Source organism: Thunnus thynnus, chromosome 24 (genome assembly GCF_963924715.1).
Source record: "Thunnus thynnus chromosome 24, fThuThy2.1, whole genome shotgun sequence".
Lineage (NCBI taxonomy): Eukaryota > Metazoa > Chordata > Actinopteri > Scombriformes > Scombridae > Thunnus > Thunnus thynnus.
In genome coordinates this window covers 18712761-18736163 of record NC_089540.1, presented here as the reverse complement: position 1 = coordinate 18736163, position 23403 = coordinate 18712761, and the positions used below count along the sequence as shown (strand labels likewise).

The window sequence follows — 23403 nt, the reverse complement described above, 5'->3', positions numbered from 1 at the left end:
CTTGAGGCTCTCCTGAGAGGAGGAGGATGAACGGTCGGAGGCGGGCAGCGACATCAGACTGTCTCCGCTCCTCAGGTGAGCCTGCAGAGCTTTCTGATAGGACGACTCCAGGCTCTGGAACAGATGCTCCGCCTCCCGGCTGAAGTGACCGTGGAAACTCCAGTAACACCTGCAACGGCAAGCCAGAGGGGCCAAAATAACCATCAGGATGTCACATTGTTTACTCTCTCACTAGCTTGGTTAGTGGTTGGTTCACAAGGACACTTTCTTTTATCTCTTCAAAGTTTCTTTCAAGCTGAAGCGTCAATAAATATTTATAATGTTAATTTGGTTCATGTGGTTTATTGTCCGGGACTATAGAACACGCTGGCGGTACAACGGAGGGGTGAGACTTACTTCCTGGCCACAGAGCGAGCCTCGGCGTCTGCATCATGGATCCCTTTCTTTATTGTCTCCATTAAAACGGTTCCATGTCTACCAGAGGGGGGGGGGAAGAGGACAAATGTTGATTTAATGGTAATATGTATGAAAAAATAAAACAAAATATTGACATTTTATATTACAATCAAGGTCAGTGATTTATTAAAAACCAAATATAATGAGACACTTTATTGATCCTTTATGGAGAACTCTTCCTCTTTCAACCAGACGCTGGAACACACTGACACATGTAAATAAAACCAAATATTAACACTAAAACAATTAATCCAGCTGGTTAAAAAGGAGCTTTACACTATGTTGTTGTACGTAGTTTCACTTTGTTAAACTGCTGCACACATGTGACACAATAAAACAAGTTAATTTAAACTTATATCAGATTAATTGGAGGTTTTCTATTGTTCTCACTCTGCTGATAATGTGTGAATTCAGAATAAATCCTGGGTTTTATATTTGAAGGAAGAGACAAGAGCCATGTGCTTAAACCTGGTTTGGATCTCATGACACATTCATGTGAACATCTGTAAAGACAAAGACAAAACACGGATGCTTCATTTAAGTAAAAGTTTGTCGTTAAAGTTAATTAAACCCATTCAGACGACCTGTAATCATTCAGCTGCTCAATGGTGTGAACGTTCACAACCATCCGTCTCAGTGGACTCAGAAACCTCCCATCTGCTCTGCAGTCTAGACCCCATTAGGTGATCTGACACTCTGGGAGTTTAAAGCTCCATTAAATCAATATTTTTGGAGGAGGGATGTCACTCTGCTTCTGCTGGACGAGCAGCAGCAGTTTGAGGAACCTGATGAGCTGATTATTGTAGATAAAGCACATTTGCTCTAAGATTGTTTTTAACGCTGTAATTAGGACTGAATCATTTGAAAGTTTTTGACATTTGGTGCATTTGATACAAAACCCAGCTTTTTAATACTACTTTGAGAAATGTAAACATGTTTTTGTACATTAAAAAATGACTGAAATGTTGAGTTAAATGAGGAATTGATAAAAAACAAACAAATCTTTCCATAATTACAGAAACACTGAGGTTTGATATCCAGCAATAATTTCTATAAACTTGTATTTTTGTAACAATGATTCAATTTCTTCGTTCTTCCTTTGTGATTTCTCATTTGCTGATGATGCACTTTGTCTTTTAAAAGCTGCTTTTTATAAAACTGAGTATCAGACTCTCTGACTGACTGACTGATCGATGAGAACCAGAGAGCTCCCCTGGTATCGGGGGGTCAGCTCGGGTTTCTCCCTGGCGGGCGGGCGGCGGCGGCAGGCAGGAAGCAGCCAGGCGGAAACACAATGAGCCTTTTGGAGGCAGACAAGAGATCTCCCTGGCATCGCCATGGAAACTGCTGAGATAGACCTTGACCCCGGCCGGTGTCACATTTCCTGACAAGGTGGCGTGTAGTACTTTAGGCCTTTTACTAGCTGCTGTCACCGCTTTTATTTTAGACTTATTGTCAGAATATCTGCTTATTCCACAGTTTAGAATATTAATACTGAACATAGAAACGTCTCAAAGCTTCAGGTCATCTGGCACCACAGTTATAATCCTTACTTCTCTCTTTTCTGGTTAAAAATGCTCCAGAAACTGCATTTATCATGATTTTTGTTTTATGAAAAGCATGAAAATCTGGAAATATTGGTTATTGGCTCCGGTGTGATGTTTCCTCACCTCTCCAGGGAGCTCGTCTGCCACTCCGTCAGCTGCAGGTCCAAGAACTCAAAACAGCGTCTGCAACGACGAGGAAAAACTGTGAACGTGTGATCTGACCGAACAGGATGTCCAGGCTGCCCTACATTTAATACAGTTTCCAAACACACGTAGATGCAATGAAAGAAGGGTAATAATGGTAGAAAAGCAACACAAAAGAAACGATTAGTCGATCAACACAAATTAATTAGCAACTATTTTGCAAAAATAGTGATTTTTTTTAAGCAAAAAAACCTAATATTCAGTTGTTGCAGCTTCTCAAATGTGAGAATTTGAAGCTTTTTCTGTGTGATACATGATAATAAACTGAATATCTTTAGATTTTGGACTGTTGATCAGATAAATTTGAAGATGTCGGACATTTTTCACTATTTTCTGACATTTTATAGACAAAACCATTAATTGATTATTCCACATAAGCGGCAGATTAGTCAACAAATTGAAGGTGCTTCATAAAAACATTGAATAGTTGAATATCTGTAGCTGTAACTCCAGCACCAGTGTGTGTGTTCATGTGTGGAGTGATGATGTAATGCAGCCAGAAGCTTTTTTATTGTTCTTAGTTGACAAAAATAGGAGAGACCTTCAGAGGTTGGAGCTTATTTATAGTGTAAGGTATGCAGTAAATTCTACTTGAGCTATTAATCTGATTTACATGACAATTAATACATTAAATAAGCATAAATAAAATGTATTTCTCACCTTCTGACGGCCACAGATTTGGAGGTACAGTTGCTGGTGATGATGGGGATGAGACGCGGGTAATGTGTGTGCTGCAAAACACAGAAAACAAACGGCTCATTCAGATCTGAGTGTTTATCAGAGATTGAAGGTCAGTCTGTCCCAACAAGCCTCAAATAACAGTCAGGACAGTCCACAGTAGTGTGCAGTATGAAGCCTTTTACTGTCTCTTTGTTCAAAATAAATCAATAACAAGTGAGTTTCTTTTTGACATGAGATGTGATTTGTGGGAGCTTCCTGTTCTAACGTCGAGCTAATGACGTTATCCTGCGGTTAAATCAGGACAGAAAGCTGCTTGTGTTTCTCTTAAGAGGCCACATGGCTGCCAGAATTTAAACCTGGACCATGAATGAATGACAGCGTCTGACTCGCAGCGTCATCTCAGGAAAACCTGCCACGTACTCTGAGGATGAGGCGGATGGCGGCCACGCCGGACGTGGCCATGACTTTGGCACTGTTGGGGACCAGGTTGAGGAGGATGGGCATGGTGGCCTCTGCCGCGTGGTCGAAGCGACTGCCGAGCAGCGACGACAGGTGGCTGGAGACGGGAGAGAAGAGCAGACGGGTTTGTTTAACTACACCAGCAATAAAAAAAAACTATGAACTCTGAACTGGACGCACAAATACAACTGATATCAATCAATCAATATGTGGCAGCGAGCTGAGCGTCGAGCGTCTCACCCCAGAGTGATGCAGGCCTCTCTCACCACCTGGGAGCGAAGGTCCTTGGCCGACAGTTTGAACGACGCCTCCATGAGCCGCAGCTGCTGCGGAAACCCGTCAAACTCCGCTGCGCCGGCGAGGAGCAGCGAACGCACCTTCTTCAGCTGGAAGAACGAAACAAGAGATGACACGTCGCTAACTAAAAGCTAACGAGGCTAACAGAGACGACGGACGGAGAGGTCGGGATGTCTTACAGCTGCCACTCTGAGCTCCCAGTCCCGCTTGTCGTCTGACAGCACGTCTCGTATCTTGGTCATGGCCTCCTCCACCTCCCTGTTAGAGTAGATCTGTCGCAGCGAAGACAGGAATGAAGGATTAAACTGTTCTCACACCAAACACATTGTGACAAGCATAATATCTTCAAGAAACAGGTTTAAGTAGGTTTAATGTTGTACACAGACTCTTACAAATGACAGATTATATGTGTAAAACAGGATTTAACAGGACTTCATACCTGCACAGTAGGAACATCCTCAAAGGCTTGGATGAAGTCTTCCTCATCCACAGCTCCAGCGCTGGACCCATCCCTCCCTGCAGACAACAGCAGGACCAAATACGTTTCAAAACCTCTTAAGAATGCATGACATCCACACCTGTTATTTCCTCAATTATTCCATCAATTGCTTGTCTGTTAAATGTCATAAAATGGTCTTTATAATGTCTCTGTATGATGTGAATGTGAAGAACTGCTTCTTTTCCCCCGACCAACAGTCCAAAACTCACAAAATATCCAAAGTAATATCTGAGAAACTAAGAAAACCAGAAATATTTATTAGGTAGAAGTCATTTATGAGCATTTTTTCTGCAGATTCATTTTATGTTATTGGTAGAATTTGTGCAAAAAATAAAACTCAGATTTAATAAAAATGTGTTTAGTCTGAGAAAGCAAAGCAAATTCTTTGTGTTTTTAAATCAAAGTAAACATTTGCAGCGTTTCCTACAATCTATTCTGCAGCTGTTTTTATTGCTCGTTAACGTCGGTTCTCTTCTTTCAGTAATTAACAGGTTTAAATTGTCTATTTGTGTTTTATTTAAGCCTGACGCTGCTGTAGATCTATAATCAAATAATAAAACATTGGATAAAAAGTTATCAGCTGTTTTCCTTCCAGCTGTCAATATGTATAAATTATTAAGTAACAAGTTTAAAGTGTTAATTCATTGTGCATGAATTTTAAGTTTAGACTTTAAACTGTCACTTAATAATTTCTACATAATATACTGAGAGCTGATTTCTACATATTTGACAGTTGAGGTGCTGTGCATCATGAGTAGTTGTCGTCCTGTTTGATTAATTAAACTCCTCCGTCCTCGCATCTCTCTCTCTCTCTCTCTCATCCTCGCTGGGAGGAGCAGAGACGTGAGGGAAGCGAGGAGCCACGTCAGCTTAATGAAAAGCACATTATATATATATATATATATATATATATACTTCTCCTCTTCTTCTTCTTCTTCTTGTCATGTGTTTGTGTGAAAGTAGAAAATCAATATGTGATGTAAAGGAAACTCTGATTTGCATTCAAAACACAAGATATTTTCTTCATTTCGTGAACGTCCTCCTGGAGTTTTTTTGCATCCCGGCGTTTCCGTATCGTTCACGGAGCACGTGCGTGTTAAGTGTGAAAAACGCTGATAAGGACGCAGCAGAGTCGACTGAAATAGTTCCCTTGTTTCATTTATGATTTATGATTAAAGACTTCGAACTTCTGTATGTCAACTATGTGAAGAATCTCAACATGTTGCTTTGAACTGGTAACGCTGATGATGATGATGATGATGATGGTACCATGTGACCTGAACCGCCTTCAATGAGCGTTGGATAGAAGATGTTGAATCAGAAAGGATGACTTGATGATCTTCATAAAGTCTTTTAATCAAACTGAGCTGATGGATCATTTTATCATTATATGTTGCAAGAATTTAAATGTTTTTTTTTACATTTTCACCAGCATAATAATCACTATATATGAATATCTCAAAACAATAACAATAAGCAACAAGTGTAAAAACCATTAAGCTACAACCTGAGTCAACTGTAATCATTGGATAATTAAGTAAAACGCAACATAATGAAAATAAACAGTCAGATAAAGGCCTAAAAATAAAATAAAACAATGAAATGAAAAGAAAAATAACAAAAAAGTAAAGAAAACGATAAAGAAAGAAGGAAGGAAAAATGAAAAATATAATAAAAATTTATAGTAATAGTCATAAAGAATAAGGAAGGAAAAATATATTCAAAATAAAATAAACAAAAAACACAAAAAGTAATCATTTTAATTATTTTAAAGTAAAAAAAAAATTAATTAAACTTGTCATTATTTGTTAATATTTTGTTAACAGTTTTTTCCTTTGTCTTTCTTTTATCTTTTATTATTATTATTTATTATTATTTATTATTTTACTGCATTATATTTGGTGGAGAAGGATTGATTTATTCATTCTCATTGTATTTATTTATGTGTATTTGTGTTGCAGTCAGCGGCTTTTATATCTGTTTTGTTCTGATTCATATAATGTGCTGCTTGTGGAAATGTTTGTGCCTGATGAAGATCAAACTTTGCACAACAACAGTGGGAGGAAAGTCAGACTGTGCAGACTGTACGTGACAATCTGGTCTTGACATTTGTCAGTTAGCGGACGTCGTCTCTGACCTGCAGACTTGGTGCTGGAGGCGGAGGCCGGACGTCGGAATGATCCCATGCTCACCGCCTTCCTCCCGGACTGCGAGGCTCCTTTGGACGAGGACGAGGAGCGGCCGCCGTCCACCGAGTCATCGTCCTCAAAGTTTTTATCTGGAGGAGGAAGAGCAGACAGGAGGGCTCTGGTCACGTGACTAAACAACAGAGTCTTCAGTAAATTCAAAACCAGCAGGACAAAGAGAAACGCCACCGCCGAGCATCCCAGTAATGTGGCAGCAGGCAGCAGGCAGCGGGCGGGCGGACTCTTGACATTTCTGCATTTTAACTTTTAGCTGACGTTCAGCTGACACCGACCCAGAGGACATAACTCACATTCCTACATCACCAACATAACAAGCTAACAATTAGTCCAGTGTCCCCACTGAGGAGCCCAGAGCCGCTGCAGGAGGAGAAAATACACATTTTAAGGACACAGTGTGCAATAACGAAGACAGACTGTGGCTGCAGTTTGTCCTGATCAACACACACAAAAAAAAGGGATAAACAACCTCATAAAATCTAATTTTAAAGCCTGTGCTTAGTGTTGCTTCTTCATAAAGTCTCACTGATGATTTTATGCATCTTCCGCTGCTTATATCGAGCTAAATAAGGATTCTGACGAGATATAAATGTAAATAACTCAGCAACAATTCTGATTATTGATTAATTGAAACCATTTATCAAGCAAAAAACACCAAAGACTGTCTGTTTCCAGCTTCTTAAATGTGAAGATTTAACAAAAATAAACAAAAATAACAAATATGGAGAAATTGTATTGATATTTTAGAGACTAAGGGATAAAATTAATCAAAAACATGATCATTATAGTGAATAATAATGACAACAGTTGTTAGTTGCAGCCTTAGATTAAATTTAATTTAAAGAGTCACACTGAGATACAGTCTTCCTCAGTAAAATGAGCTGTATATATTGTTTTTGTGTATTTGTATGTTATTATATAACATTTATAAGTATTTATAATTGTTTATTATATAATAACAATGTTGTCATAAAAGACAACTATCAGACATGTTGTACTGTAACATTATCTTTTTTTTTTTAAGGTTTTAGTACAGTTTTTAGTGCAGTTGCAGGTGTGATGCTGCAACAGAAGTGCTCCGTAAATAAACAATGACAACAACAACAACAACAACAACAACAACAAAAAGAGGTAAATAAGGTCATCAAGAGGTTTTCTTTCCTGTCAACAGCTGGTAGAGGTGCAGCCCTGCGGTGGACGCCCAAACGCCACGTGACTCCCCCTCAGCACAGAAATCTGCCCCGCTAGCAATCAATCCTCTTTCATTATTCAAAGTTTACACACACACACACACACACACACACGTGCACACACACACACACACACACACACACACACACGTGCACACACACAGACACACACACACACACACACACACACACACACAATCATAGCAGCAGGGCACAAAGCCAACACATCAGTCATGGTTGCAGTTTTTCCTTCATGCAGGAACAAAGCGCGGTGCAACACCTCTCAATATCAACACAAGGTCACTGTGTGTGTGTGTGTGTGTGTGTGTGTGTGTGTGTAAACCCCTGTCACCTAAAGTTTAACATGTTAACAGCAACACAATGTGACAGGTGGAGAGAGGCAGGGTGGTGGAGAGCATGTTAGCTCGAGAGAAGAAAATCTCTGCTGCTGTTGTTCAAAAATATTTGAATCTATTGATAATAGAAATGAATCAGATTTATATTTGCAGAGTTGAAATGGATCCTGTGTGTTTCACTGACCCAATATCTCTTTCAGGATCAATGGACTTTATCTTCACAGGTTAGCTCAGAGCGCTATCACTATCAGATCATTACTGTGATGCTAAAATCAATATAAAAGCTTCACGTTATACAAGGAAATAAAAGTCAAGTCAAACTCTAGACTGAACTAAAATCATTATTATTATTTATTTAGTCAAAATTAAATGATCATTAGCTGAAACCGCTGCTCAGTAGCAGCAGTGTTAAAGTGGCGTCTCAGCATCTCTCTGCTGCTTATTGATCTGATGTGTGTCCACGTTATCGAGCAGTTGACTAAAACCACTAGCTGGCGCTGTGAGCAGTAGTCAACTAGTTGTGGATGATATGATTTTAACCAGCATCACCATAATAATATTGCCTTGTTTATTAGTATTAACCAGCACATTGATTGATCAAGCTACTGTTCCTACTAACACAACACTTCCTTTGTGTGTTTCAGTAATAAATAGAATTTAATGCTGACTTTACAACCATAAGAAATGTTGATAATGCTAGTGAGGTTAGCAAATGGATGTTTGACTTCTCACTGTAACGTTTATCTGTGAGGAACAGTTCTGACATTTTTGGAAATACACATTAACTAAGAGTCTCCAGTGACCCCAGCAAGAAATAATCCAGCACATAACTGCTGGTACGACCACAACATGTTGTTTTTACACTTTCTTTCTTGTACAGATTAGACAACATGGACGGTGCAACAAACCAAATAAAAGAAGGAGGCTGAGAGAGAGCCAGACTCCCAGAGGGGCAGTACTTTAATGCCTTCTGGGTAGCCTGATGGGCAGGTACCTCCCAGCTCCACCTGCTAGCTGACTCCCAGTATCTGCAAAAAGGGAGTAGAGTAAAACAAACAAGCAGGCAGAGTAAGACGGCCCGTCACATTAGTTTGTGAGCTTTAGAGATGCTGTTAGGCAGATTGTTGTCACCTTAGGACAGAGCCAGGCTAGCCGTTTCCCTCCGTTTCCAGTGTTTGTGCTAAGCTAAGCTAACCGGCTGCTGGCTGTAGCTTCATATTTATCGTACTGTACACACATGAGAGAGGTATTAATCTTCTCATGAAGTGTATTTCCAAAAATGTCAAAGTATTACGGCGTTGATCAACATTTTGTGACATAATGACGACTTGAAATGAGTCCCTATAACATAACTGAATCATAACTGGAAAAAAAAGACTGACAACAGTGAATTTTCTCACTGGAGTAGAGCTGCAGCTAACAATTATCTTCTCCATAAATCAATTAGTTGTTTGGTCCAAAAAATGTTAGAAAATGGTGCAAAAATGACGATCACTGTTACCCAAAGCCCAGAAATTCAACCTCAAATGTCTATTTTTCTCCTGATCAACAGTCCACAACCCAAAGATCTTCAGTTGACTGTCATACAGGACTAAAGAAACCAGAAAATGTTCACATTTAAGAAGCTTAAAACAGAGAGTTTGGACTTTTTTTCCTTAAAGAATGACCCCAAATGATTAATCAAATAGTTGGCAACTAATCTGTTAATTGACTAATCGTTGCAGCTCCATACTGGAGTAAATAAAATCTCAAAAAGCGTTTTACAGTTTGAGCAAACCTTTAAATCTTGACATGTAGCAGAATGAAGACGCCTCCTCTCCATGTGAACAAACCTTTGACTACTGTTCAGAGTTCACACATTAAGCTCAACAAGCTAGTGAACAAGCACTTTTTAGAGCATTCAGCAAAATAAAAAATACCTGCATATTATTTTAATTATAACAGAATTTTGAATGGCTTTGAACCAGACTGCAGTACAAGTACACATGTAGCTGTACATATATGCCCTTCAGCATGAAAAACACAATTCAAAATGCATCAGAAACATAATCTACAAGACAAACTTTAATGTAATAACGACATAACAGTGTCAAAAACTAATCAACTGAGCCAGAACAGGCTACAAAAGGAAGCTTTCCAGGATAAATTTAACCTTGATAGCCCTGCTTTTCACACACCAGCATGTCATCTCGTCTTTCCTCTCACATCCAAAAACAAAATCAGCAGGAAAAGTTCATTCTACGGTGCTTTTTTTTTTGTCACGAAAACAAAACACAAAAGGACGACATAACATCAGATTAAATCTGGATTTCTCCCAGATTCCACAGCGGACAGACTCGGTCCTGTTTCTCCTGCTTCCTGACCTTAACTTTGCTCAGAGACAGACAACAAGGCTGCATCACGTCCTGTCCATTGTGCACGCAACAAATCAGCTGCGAGCAGGCCAGGATATCATCCTGCTGTGTTTACAGTGCATTCAAGACACCGCAGACACATTTCAGCTGGATTTACAGCCGTCGTCACACCAGGCACTCCCCACTACCTCCTCCTCCCTCCTCCTCCTCCTCCTCCTCTCCTGCCATTCATCTCCTGTCGCCTGCATTCATCACTGATTACAACCTCCACTATTTCTCTCTTCTAGAAGCTGCGTTCAATCAGCAGCAGCAGCAGCAGCAGCAGCAGCTTACAGGAGCAGATCCGCCTGCAGACCAGTTTCCTCAGCATGCCGGCAGACAGACGGTCAGGTGGTCCTCCGGTCCTCTGTGCTCCTCACATCTTTTTCCCCCAGCTGAGGAGGGAAAAGAGGGGAGGAAGGAGGGGAGTTGAAGGCTAGCCTCCCCCCTCCCCTGTCAGGGAGCATGTGCTTCGATATAATCTTCCTCTCTATCTTCGTCCACACACACACGCACGCATGCACGCTGTCCTCTCTAGTTCGCTTCGGCAAACACGCGCACACTCCCAGGACCAGGATGGAGAGAAGTGATGAAGGAGAGGAGGAGGAGGAGTGGACCAATGGGAGGAGAAGGGAGGGGTCGATCAGGGGACAAACCCCAGTCTGGAGGTGGAGTCAGAGATGAGGGACAGCTACAGTGTCATCATGACTCAGGAGGGGGGGGTGGGGTGGGGGGGGGGGGGACGGAGAGACACCTCTCCAGAGGAAGCTGGTCCTCCATCAGCGTTAAAGGGGACAGGTCCAGCTCTATATTTAAATTCTGGGGCTCTACTTGAATATATTTGCATGATTTACAGTTAACAACTGCTTATTAATCGTATACTGGCTCTTTATGCAGCCCCAGTCTGTCTGTGTGAGTGTTTTTATCACAGCAGGACGGAAATATGAATATTAAGATTTTCTCTGATGTATCCTACGCACCAAAACAAGACTGAGACGGAGGTTTTTATCTTTTATAGAGACAGCCATGTCCTACAGCACCAGCCTTCATCTCTGACCTCCTGAGTTCATCCTCAGATCCTCTGATCAGTCAGATCTTGCCCGTCTGTCACCACCCTCCCTTTAATACTAATATAATGATAAAACAGCTTTAATTGTGTCTGTTAGTTACTCCCTGTCTGTCTCTCTTTGTGTGTTTCTGTGGGCGTGACTACTCCCTCCTCCACATCGTTCCATCATTCATAGTGGTAGTAGGAAGCTCAGGCCAACTTTCCGGCGTGTTTTTACTCTTCAACTATAATTGCTGTTGTAACCGTGCGTCTCTCTGTGCTCCACAACTCTTCCTCGTGTTCCTGCCAGTCATCTGCCTGCCTGCCAAGACTCCTCTACAGCCACGCTCACTACCAGCCTACCTGCTCACCGCTCTGCACCTGCCATTCTCCACCAGTCCACCAGATGCCCTCAGACTTCTCTGTAATCACCTTAATCCCTTCACCTGTACTTCCTGTCCCATCTCTCCGTCTGTCTCTCTGAGTTTAAAAGAGACTCCTGGTTCAGAAACATCAGTCCTGTGCAGACAATCAGGCTTCAAGTCACCACTAAGAGACTGTTTTGCCTTTCTAGCCAGTGTGTTAATGGGAGTATGTGTTTACTTATGTGTTTACTCAGGAATTATGAGTTTATTCCGGCTACTTTCAGCTGTACATAAGAAAATGCTTTTGTGTATATGAGATTACTCTTGTTTATGTAAGCATGTGCAGTGAGGAATCAGAGCTGCCTTTGTTTTGTTTACTGTGTTTTTCCTCTTGTGTTCCTGTGCTGCTTTTTCCCTCCACAACTGCCTTCACAGCCTCGTTAGCCCTGATCTTCTCCAAATGCCCCCCCCCCCCACAGCCAATCAGCTCCTTTCCTGTTCTGTTAAGTCACCTGCTCCCCATTCCCTCATCGGTCCAGTTTGTTTTAAGTCCTGTTTTCAGTTCAGTCTTTGCTCTTCCTGCATTTATCTAGATTAGAGAGTTATACTTTAGTACTATCTTTCTAGCATTTGCACTAAGAACAAAGTGCTGTTGAGGCTGATGGGACGTCCTATGATGCTATAAACCGAATACCAACCAACTGACCTGATGATGGCTCTAACTTATTATAATTAATCCTCTGGGGACCATAAATGTTTGCACCAAATTTCATGACAATCCCTCCACGAGCTGTTAAAATATGTCATTCAAAACTACAAAAATCAACCTCCTGGTGGTGCTCGAAGAAAACTCAGAACATCACCTAAGGCAGTGGGATTCATCATCTGTGAACCAAGAATATCTGCACAAAATTTTGTGCCAATCCACTGAATAGTTATGTATATTTCAGTCTAGACAAGTGGTGGACCGATCCACAGACCCAAGTACTCTGGGTAGCCATTCAGAGGTCTGGAACGAGGCAAAAATAAGAAAAATATTCATTGTCATCGATATTTGTTGCGTATGAGCTTCCTGTAAGTGTCACATTCATTGTAGAAGAGACAGTCAGTCGGCTACGTTTGATTTTTAAATGTACCTTCATGTCCAGCAGAAGCAGATACAGCAGCTCTGAACAGACAGAGTCACTGCTTTTAACCTTTTATGAGAAAAAAGGTCACTAGTTCCCAGCCGACTGGACGTTCATGCTGAATGTCAGACATAAAAGCTACAATGATTTGATCTGATGATTGTATCCATGAGGAGAAAACAGGACATGCAGAGCTGGATACAAACTGGCAGCACATATAAAGCCCCGGGTCCACAGTCATCAAGATATTTTTTTCAAGACAAAGAGTTTCTGGGACAAAGTATATTTACTGCAGATTACTGAAAGAGAAAGTAAAGCTATAAGCTAGCTAAGCTAGAAAACGTCTTCTTTTGTCCACCAACCAAAGATATTCAGTTTATTGTGATAAAGGACTAAAGACACCAGAAAATATTCACATTCGAGAAGCAGGAACCAGAGAATTAATATCAACTAATCTAATAATTAATCAATTAATCGTTGCAGCTTTAGTTTATAGATGTGTCTACAGCAGGAACGAGACGATATTCAAGAGCTTTGTAAATTAAATATAAGACTTTTTAAACCTTCTATCGCCTTTCTTTTAGGGAACTGAATTCAATGCTTTTTTTTTTTTTAAAGACTTTTCCTGCAAATTCTAACAAAATAACTGACTAATTGTGCACTTCCTCTGGATGCCAAGTCACAAGTTTTCCACCTGGCAGGGTCTCAAAGTCTTTGGGAGCTCGGAGCCTGATGGAGTGTGACAGCTGATCTCCCCGATGCAAATTCACAAAATGACCGGGGGGAGAGGTGAGGCGTTTAGCAGCACAGTGTTGCATCACTGATCCGGGAAGAAACTGGGAGGCGTGGGAGAGCCGCTCAGATTCCCACCACGGACTCACAGCAGGTAAAGTAGTTTCTATAGACTTTACCTGCAGCTCTTGTTTACTATCATTCAACATGTGGTTTATACTCATTTCCTGCTCACAGGGATTAAACACAGGAGCTTATTTTACTCACTTTCTGCCACCCTAAACATACAGATTAATAATCACCACTAATAATCACGCTGCCCTAGCTCAAATGTAAACGACAACCTGTGGAAATGAGGTGATTTTCAGCCTTTTCAACTCTGAATGAATGAATGAATGAGGTGGGAAACACCCCTGCCGGTCTGCTGTATATCACAACCAGCTGGAACAACAGTGGGAGGGATGTTCCCACAAAATCATCAGGCATCTTTCACAACTTTCTCACCAGATTAACATCTATGTATGTTGCGCAAGCGAGAGTCTGGAGTTACAGATGGATGATGTGTTAAGAAAAAGCAACAAAGAGTACAGATAGTTGGCTCAGGATACAATGAACATTTATTTTCTTTACAGATTTATCTGTTTGATCTGATTTCTTCTGTAATCCCAAAATATCCCATTTTCTGTAATGTAAGACCAAGAAAAGCAGCAAATTCTCATTTGAGAAGCTGGAACGAGAGGATGTTTGACATTTTTACTTGAAACAATTAATCGATTATCAAGATAACTGCTGCTAATTGATTAATCTTCATATAGCAGCTCTAAACTGGAATTTCTTCCAGTAGCTGGACAAAAAGACGCCTATAAACTATCACCTGATCCTCACAAGCTCAAGACTTCCAAGATATTTATATATCTAGATGGGTGACAATTGAAAGTACAAATAAAGTTTCACAGCAAGACGTTTGTCACAGATTCTCTTAAGTCGTCTTGGAACAACAGCGAAACATGTTTTTCTTGCTGTAATCATTCCTCCTGTTCATACTGACCATTAGAAGATCCCTTCATAATGACCTTACAATGGAGGCGATGGAGGATAAAATATACAAAAATGTATTTTTAAGTTTATCTGAAGCTAATATGAAGCTTCAGCATCCAAATGAGTCAAATCAAGTAGATATCTTTCAACGTTACAGTCTTTTTAGTGCCAAAGTCCCTCTTTTTGTTACTATACTTCCACCTGCAGCTCAACAGGGAAACACAAAGAGGGAATTTGATGCTAAAAAGACTGTAAATGTGTCAGATATCCACTTGATATGACTAACTCAGACTGCTGAAGCTGAATATAAGCTTCACATCAACTTTTAAATGTCTGTGTGGACACACTGTGGATTTTGTCCTCCATCACTTCCATTGAAAGCACATTTGAAGACGGTCTTCTAGACGAGTTCCTGTTGGGAGGAAACGTTTTCCTGTTTGGTATCCTCCAGTTTCTGTGGAGAGGGGTTTTCCTGTTGTTTAGTGGGGCGTCTTTTTGTTTATCTTTGTCAATGTGGATCAGTTGTGGCGGGACACACACTGGGCCTCGAAACATTTGCTACCACGAAAAGCGAAACCATCAACATGCAGGTTTGCAATTAAAGTATGTTAAGTTTCGCCGTTTTCCAACGTTTCATAGACCAAACATAATAGATTGATGCTAAAGCGCCTGAACAAACTATATCTTTGCACACTTCAATGACTGACAGGAGCTTTAGAGGCTAGAAAACTCCCACACACTCACATACCTTCATTAGGTTTATATCTTTATCACAAATATACAGTATCTGATCGTCAGCATATATATATATAATTAAAGTAGTATATAATTAAAGTTGTGCAGGAGTATTTCAGTTTTACTTCAGTGCTTTGTAGCCTCTCATTAATGCTCTTTAGACAGTCTTTCTACTCTGTGTATCTCTCTGCTGCATCATGTCGTCTCTTTCTGTCTCGGCACAGCGTTCATTATTCAGGATGTTTCCCACTGTGCAACCTAAGTCCTGCTGGCAGCGAGTACCTGCCCTCGTCTCTCAGCACCTCCCTGCAGGACCTCCTGAGGCCGAGTGCGTCACACAGCCAGGTCACTGTTTATCAAAACCCAGAGAGCTGCATTCATCTAAGATCACTGACAAGATATGATATATTCATAAAATAAAAGCAAATGTGAGGGTCAAAGTTCATTCTGGAGGTTGTGAAGAGGAGTTTGACTTACTTGTCTTTTCTAGAGCTTTGATCTCTACCCTTCTGCCTCCAGGTTACACACTTACTGTAGGTCACATGATGACAACTGAACCATCTAATACACTCACAGATAAAGACTGTCAAGATGCAGCTAAAAGCTCAGAAATAAAGCTGCTAAGTGTCTTGTGTTGTCACCTTCTTGTGGATTTTCCTTTTAACTTCTGTAACTCAATTAACCAGATGTATTAGATTTAACATGATATTAAACCATTAAACAACTTTAAATAAGTAATTTCATTTGCATGGTGAAAATGCAGCTTTCACTGGAAGACTGCAGCCATGATTAAAACCTATAATTTAATTCTGATTCAATCAAAGCGCTCAAACAGGCCAAACTCTCTCTAGTTCACTGGAGGCAGATATTTACAACTGACAACTGTCTGAGCTCTACGTTTTAAGTCACTGCGGTAGAGTTGCAATGATTAATCAATTTGTTGATCAACAGAAAAATAATCAGTAACTATTCTGATAAATGATTAATCGTTTCTGTCATTTTTCCAAACAAAACTGGTCAACATTTTATGGTTTCAGCTTCTAAAATGTGACTTTCTGCAGTTTTTTTAGTCGTATATGACAGTAAATTGAATATCTGAAGGTTTTGGATTCAGAGTCAAGACAAAACAAGCAAACTGAACCAACATTTCACAAACTAAATGAATAACTGATTCATCAAAATAATAATAGCAGATGAATCAGCTGCCTTGAACTGCAGCTAACAGCATGTTTGGTTGCCGTTTCCCTTTAACTAACACTGAGGCTATTGAGGAACCTGTCTGAAAACAACCTGGACCAGGACCAGGATAGTCTGTCAGAGCAAGTTTCATGATAATTTACTGAAGTAAGCCTGGCTTAATCTGTAATCTGTCTTTATGAAACTGATGTGACTATAAACAAAGTAAAGCTGCACATTCTATCATCTATCATGACAGTAAACAATAAAGAATACCAGCCGGCACGTTGACAACGTAGCCTTCCTCAAACTTTGTTCCTCGAATCACAACAACAATTTCCTACCTAAATAATTGGGCTTATCACTTGAGCGGTAATCGTGCACGTCGAGGCTACAGGCGAGAGCAGAGCTGAACAGCAGGATTACTCGCATCACTGAGCTTCAGTTACTTGTGGCATTCAGTTCCCAATTATGATCAGAGTGCAATTATCAAGGCTTATATGAGCACACAGATCCTGACAGACGCAGGTAACAACCAGCTCTTGCACCAATAACACAAAACAAACGGCTAAATATTCTCCATGAACCTTGCAGATCGCAGATTATTTAAAAGTCTTGTGAGAAATTTACCTGCAGCTTGACTTTGGGAGACGATACCTTTTTCCTGCAGAGGAGAAACAGTGCCGTCCTGACACAGACACAGCTGATGCACTGCCGCCCTGCCTCCTCCCTTTCCCCTCCAACCTGGTCTTGTGACTGTAGGGACGACAGCTGACACCACTCCTCCAAAATAAGAGCCCAGGGCTGCTGAAGTAAAGAGCTTCAAGTCTGTTTTTTTTTTCTTCCTGTTTTTCATCAGTTACATCTCTCTCCTTTTAGTCTTTTTTAGTCTCTTCCTTCCTTTCTTTTCATATCTCAGCTCCTCATTCTCTCTCTGTATCTCAGTGTGTCAGGTTTCAGTTTCTCATGCTCTTTTCTGAATGATTATCAGCTCGTTCTGGTCCGTTTCTATCAATTGTTCCATCTCATTTTCCCCTGTTTTCCAGGTCAATGTGACGCTTCCCACTCATCCGCTCAGGTGACATTCACAGACATTCACATTCTCTTTCAAGTCACAACTGAACTTTTTCTTTGTCTTTTTTTTTTAAAGGCTGAGTGATAAACACACTGTGGAAAATATTGTTAATCATCTTTCTTAGATGACACATCTCGCCCAATCCCCTTCAACGATCAGGTCACATGACTTGCAAGCACTCATTTACTGCTACTCAGAGCTGTCATGAAGTCTGCTGCTAAGCTTATATTAATGCAAGAGCTGAAGCTACAGGACATGCAGGATTTGTGACAGTGCAACTCTTTTATTTTATAAAAACAACAAGATGTTTCTGATACTGCAGGGGAGGCCTGGTTAAGCTCCCCTCAGGGACAAACTCAGGCTGTTTCCCTAGAGAAAGGTGGTCTTGTTTTTGTTTTTTTTTTAAGCTGGGGGGCCCTGAAAGATGAAAGCTGAGCCTTGTGATCACAGTGATGAAGACCTGTCAGCTTCAGCCTGGCAGACAATAAGTTCAAAAGACTAAAAGACCAGTCAGACGTCACGTAGCCCAGGTTTCAGAGCTGAAACACACAGAAAAACTAACTCACTTTGTGCACAGTCTACTACAACTAACCTCCCACACTGTCAATATCTGCAGGATAGCATCCGATAGAAACTGATGTAAACACTGAAATTACTGAGAGTGAAGCAGCTTTACTGTCCCGATTCTGCAGGGTCACTTTTCCTGCAGTGAAGAGCTGAAAGCTGCTCGCCTCCCAGAACACAAAGAAACAGGTTCAGGTTGCACTGTGACTGAAAGACAAGCGAACACACCCCACTGAGACCTGTGGAAACCAAGAGAAGGGCTTCCCAGCTGAAACAGGCTCACTGTGCCACATTGCTATGCCTCACATTCTTTGATATTTAGGTGTACAGCCTTTATCTTGAACCCCGCGACCAACTGAAATAACAATAAATTAACAATTATTTAGCAATTAACAAGCATTTATAAGCTACATAAATCAAATGACTTGTTTTCTGTTCCTGTAGAAAGCTTCAGTGAAACCAGAACTTCAAGTTTTTGCTCCAGAAGTAGGAACTAAAAATCCTATAAGCCCACAGACCATCAGCCAGTCGAGCGTCTGTGGTCAGTTCAGACAAGTTAGTAATAACAGCAGGACTTGTAGAAGTTTACTAACAGAGATTAGTATTTATGAACACTATGGGGACAGAAACCATCAAATTAACTTCTAAATATGGAAAATAAACTCCAGGAATATGTTTTATTTGTTCAGAAAGACAAAGAGATTAGTGGAGCAGAAGCTGGACAGGAAGATTAATTTACAATCCTACTTTTATGTTTGGTTTACAGTGAAGTCTAGTAGGTTTACAAGAAAAAAACACACATGTATGCAGTTTGGAAGGGTGTTGGCAGTCACATGTTGGTGTCTGCAGGCTATTATCAACAACAAACTATACAAAACTATACAAAAACAGACACAATGCTGCCATGACAACAATACGGTCCAAACAAACTGTCTATCAGAACCTTTATGGGCTTAAAACAGGTAGAGGTGGTCTTACCTGACACAGGTGACAGGACCATGTTCCCCGACCTTTGAACTTCGTCAAATTTACTGAAGATGACGTTTAACCTGGAAAAAAAAAAGAGGAGAGGAAGAAGAGAATTAGCACTAACTGATGTTGTGACGGTGAGAAAGAAAAAGCTCTGCTGCCTTCGGGCCTGCAGCCGATCCTCTGAAATAAAAAAAAAAAAAAAAAAAAACACAAAACTGGCTCATTTCAGACTCTCCAGAGAGCAGATAAATAGGCCAAAGTAACATCTTATCATCCAGAGCGTCTGCATCCAAAAATACACAGGAAATGGCCGACTGTGAGGCCAAACACTAATAATCACAATGTCTACGTAAGCACCAGCTACAGGTGACATTTGTTGACTTTGGCATCGTTTTGAGGAGTGTTTCTACTATAATTATGTTGTTAAAAAAGAATAATATGTAAGATTGAAATTAAAATGGTGGTGATGTTAAAATACCTACTTCAGTGTGATAGTTTATGAGCTAAAACATGTTTTTGTTCAGAAACAAAGGCTGAAAACAGCTTTGAGTCGTCTCCTGATGTGACGACATTCAGCACAGCACCATTAGATGATTACTCAGCTGACAATTTTGATTATCAATTAGTAATTTAAGTCATTTATAAAACAAGAAATATATACATTTTCTGGTTCCAGCTTCTCAAATATGGGAATTTGCTGTTTTTCTTTGTTTTGTATCATTATAAACTGAATATCTTCTGGTTTCTGGTCAATGTCACTTTGGATGATTAATAAAAAAAATGACACCCTGCACTTAATAAAACAGTTATTCCCCTACAACGGATGACAGAGTGTGTTTGAACGCACCGTGACTGAGGCAGGCCCTTCTTCCCGAGGTCCATTCTCACTCGCTCTCCAACATGGCGGTAGATCTCTACGAGGCAGTTCATGGCGCCGTCACGCACCTGCGAGTCCACAAAAGAAAGAAAATATAATATCACATATTTATCAGTTATATTAACATACAGGTACTGTGCAGCATTCATTTTATGTGCCTGCTTATTTTCCAGTTTAATTTCATTTGTATTTTTAATTTAACATATTGTGGTTTTTTTATTATTTTTACTTAATAGTTTGGGAGGAAGCTCACTTGTGACACTGGAGAATTACCTCCTGGTCTCTACTTTCTGCTAATAAGAAACATTTGTAATTGTTTTGAGCAGAGAATATGAGCTTTAAAGCTGGTGATGGTTCGTAACGCGCTAGAGGACAAGTGCCTCAGTGAGCATGTGCGAGCATGTTTGGTTTCAGGAAGGGAAGTTCATGGGCACGGCTTCCTGTCCTCAGGAGGAAGTAATGATTCCGGTGATGATAGACCTCTCTGCAGCCTATCAGGGGACAACAAACTCAGACGCAGGGCACAGCTGGGAGACGAGGGGTCCGGTGGGCTGCAGGGTCACAGGTTTGATCCCTGCAAAGGCTAATATGGTCCCAACAACAGCTGAATGTTTGCTCTACCAAAATATATCAACATGCACGTTGAAGGTTTGAGTGTAAAAGGAAGATTTAGAAAAACACAGAGATCCTGGTTAGTGGTCTGATCAGTCCTGCTGAGCTGCAGTGCTGTAATTTCACCAGCAGATGGCAGCCCAAGACCAATAATAAGCACTATATGGCCAAAAGTATGTGGACCCTCGAGAGTCTGTTTTTCTTGGTTTGGACTAGGCCTCGTGGTTCCAATGAGGGGAAATCTTAATGCTACGACACACAATGGTATTTTAGACAATAGTGTATTTCTAACTTTGTGTCAACACTTTGTGTTTGTGCCTTTTCCTGTTTCAACATCACAATCTCTCTCCGCGGACAAAAGCAGCTTCATAAAGAAATATTTCTCCCAGTTTGTTTTGGACAAACTCGACCTCAACCCCATCCAACACCTTCGGGATGAACTAGAACTAAGTAGAAGCTGTTAAAATAACACATAAAGTTTCCTGGTTTTCCTACATACTGCTGCAATGCTCAGGTGTCCATGTAGTCTACTCTCAGTGTGAAATTCTTTGCTTTCTCAGTTTAAATTAAACTGGATGTGATTTTGGTTCGTTCTTACTGGTAGGAGAGGTGACAACTTCCAATCAAGTGGGGGCCTGATGCTACATTAAAGGACAGAACGACTGTTTCTGTATTTTCTACACTGATTGAAGCTTCGGGTGTTTGTGTGCAGGTGGGAGGCAGCAGGTCGTACCTGACTCGTTGGATCTCCGAGCAGGTTACAGATGTGAGGGACAATTTTACTGAGCGTCAGACTCTGAGATCCAAACCTGAAAAACACAAGATGACGATTCCAACATGACACGACGTTCAAATGTGAAGATTTGATGCTTTTTTTTTTGTACTAAACAATAATTTAAGGATGTAAAATTGCATTATGTGATATTTTAAAGGGCATTTTTCATTATTTTCTGATATTTTATAAACGAAACAATGAATCCTTACAATGAAAATAATCATTATAACCACATTTACTTGTCCTAAACCTGATTTCTGTACAAACTTGTGTTATATTTTCAGTATATTCCCATTTACCCCTCATATCTACAGCTCTAAAATCCACTGGCCTTATGTTTATCATCTTAAAACTAATCTTAAAAATAACTGCTTTTATCAAAGTTATTCCAAACATAGAACCCTTTAAACAAAGCTAAAACATGTCAAATGACATTACATTTGTAGTTTATATGATTACTTACACATTCAAGGTTGAGATGAGGCAGAGGCAGAGTCCTTCTCTGGTCCTGTTGTTCTTATGCTTGAAGCCTCCCATCATTCGCTCCCAAACATACTGAAAAGGCAGAAACACACAAAGATAGATAGAAAGCAGATATTAACACGTGTGCCAAGTCTCATGATACATTTCCTCAAATGATAAGAGGAAATAAGATGCTAAAGTTGAAGCATTAAACAGCAGATGGCTTTGATTTATTCGCTACAGACTGGCTTGTTTTAGAGGGCTGTTGGAAACGGAAAGCTCCCACCGATCAATGACTTGTGACCTTTATCAGTACAATCAATCACACAAAGAAAACTATAAATCACTACAGTAATTACAACATGCTCTCATTAAGGATATTTACATGAGGAGTAAATTGTTTTCTGGTCATATTTCATCTAAAGAGTCACTAAATATCTTCTGCAATGTCCTCTGATTGACTGTGACCGACTTAAACATTAAGTGTGTGTGTGTGTGTGTGTTGGTGTGTATAAATGTGTGTGTGTTGGTGTGTATAAATGTGTGTGTTGGTGTGTATAAATGTGTGTGTGTTGGTGTGTGTAAATGTGTGTGTTGTTGTGTACCTGCGGGTTTGCAGCCTGGTCCATGATCTTCAGTAGAAGTGCTTGGTCCTGGTCTCGAACTTGGTCCTTGGCGTCTCCGAGTCGATCTATTAAACTCGGCAGAACTGAGCGGAAACAGAGAACAGAAACAAGACAGATTACTGACAAGCTGCAGATTTTCATGTCTTTAATAACTATAATACAAAAGACAGGGGTCTCCTCTGCTCACTGTATGATAAATATATGAATGAATAATTTAAATTACTTTCTATAATTTTATTCTATTGCTGCCAAATACTGTAGATCTACATGTCAGCTTATGTTACTGCAGCATCAATATAAAGAACAAGATGTATAAAGCACAAAAAAGTTAAATATAAATATTTCTAAGACGTAATTCTTATGTGTCATTACATACCACAAAAAGCATTTTATAAGGTGAAAAAGTCCTAAAATAAGACAAATCTACTTTCTTCTACATATTTTAAATGATGCTGGTTGTATTATATTGTTTTTAACGTGATGTGTTGCAACCAAAGATAATTTTCCACCATGTGGACAATAAAGTTCCAAACTTAATAATTTAAAACTGATTTACAACATTTCCTGTTCTGGTCCGGAGATATTAAATGAAGCTGAACAAGTTGATATATATCTGATATATATCTATATATCTGACTGTATTTGTTGCCTTATTCCCACTCTTTGAGAAAACTTTATGTCGCTGCAGCTGCAAAAACAAAACAACTTCTCAGAGGAGAAATTGAGAAAACTACATTCACACACTAACAGGATATGAAGTAGATCATATAAACCACAATAATCAATCATTTCAACCATAAAAACATTATAGCAGAGATGAAAATGTTGCTTCTTCATGATCAGAGCACAGCTCTGCTGATAAAAGCTGATAAAAAATTATAATATCAAAGTAAAAAACATAAAGATAAGTGTATGTGTGCATCAAAAACACTG

At 40.0% G+C, this 23403-nt stretch overlaps 1 protein-coding gene and 1 long non-coding RNA gene across 7 annotated transcripts in view; one reads left to right on the top strand and one right to left on the bottom strand.

Annotated features, from left to right (window-relative positions):
• Positions 1-23403, bottom strand: part of LOC137177114 (CLIP-associating protein 1-B-like) — a 97704-nt gene that overhangs the window by 66677 nt on the left and 7624 nt on the right. For all 6 annotated transcript variants that reach the window (XM_067583232.1, XM_067583233.1, XM_067583234.1 and 3 more), the window contains exons 4-17: positions 22450-22553; positions 21846-21937; positions 21341-21416; positions 19966-20063; positions 19125-19195; positions 6281-6421; positions 4084-4160; positions 3824-3916; positions 3588-3733; positions 3309-3444; positions 2868-2938; positions 2127-2186; positions 397-474; positions 2-169 (exon numbers count right to left, since the gene is read on the bottom strand). In XM_067583232.1, coding sequence (XP_067439333.1) covers positions 2-169; positions 397-474; positions 2127-2186; positions 2868-2938; positions 3309-3444; positions 3588-3733; positions 3824-3916; positions 4084-4160; positions 6281-6421; positions 19125-19195; positions 19966-20063; positions 21341-21416; positions 21846-21937; positions 22450-22553 — 1411 coding nt within the window. The remainder of the gene's footprint in view (position 1; positions 170-396; positions 475-2126; positions 2187-2867; positions 2939-3308; positions 3445-3587; positions 3734-3823; positions 3917-4083; positions 4161-6280; positions 6422-19124; positions 19196-19965; positions 20064-21340; positions 21417-21845; positions 21938-22449; positions 22554-23403) is intronic.
• LOC137177118 (uncharacterized) lies at positions 115-520 on the top strand. The gene is made up of 2 exons (XR_010925971.1): positions 115-239; positions 361-520. It is a non-coding gene; the product is annotated as an uncharacterized lncRNA (long non-coding RNA).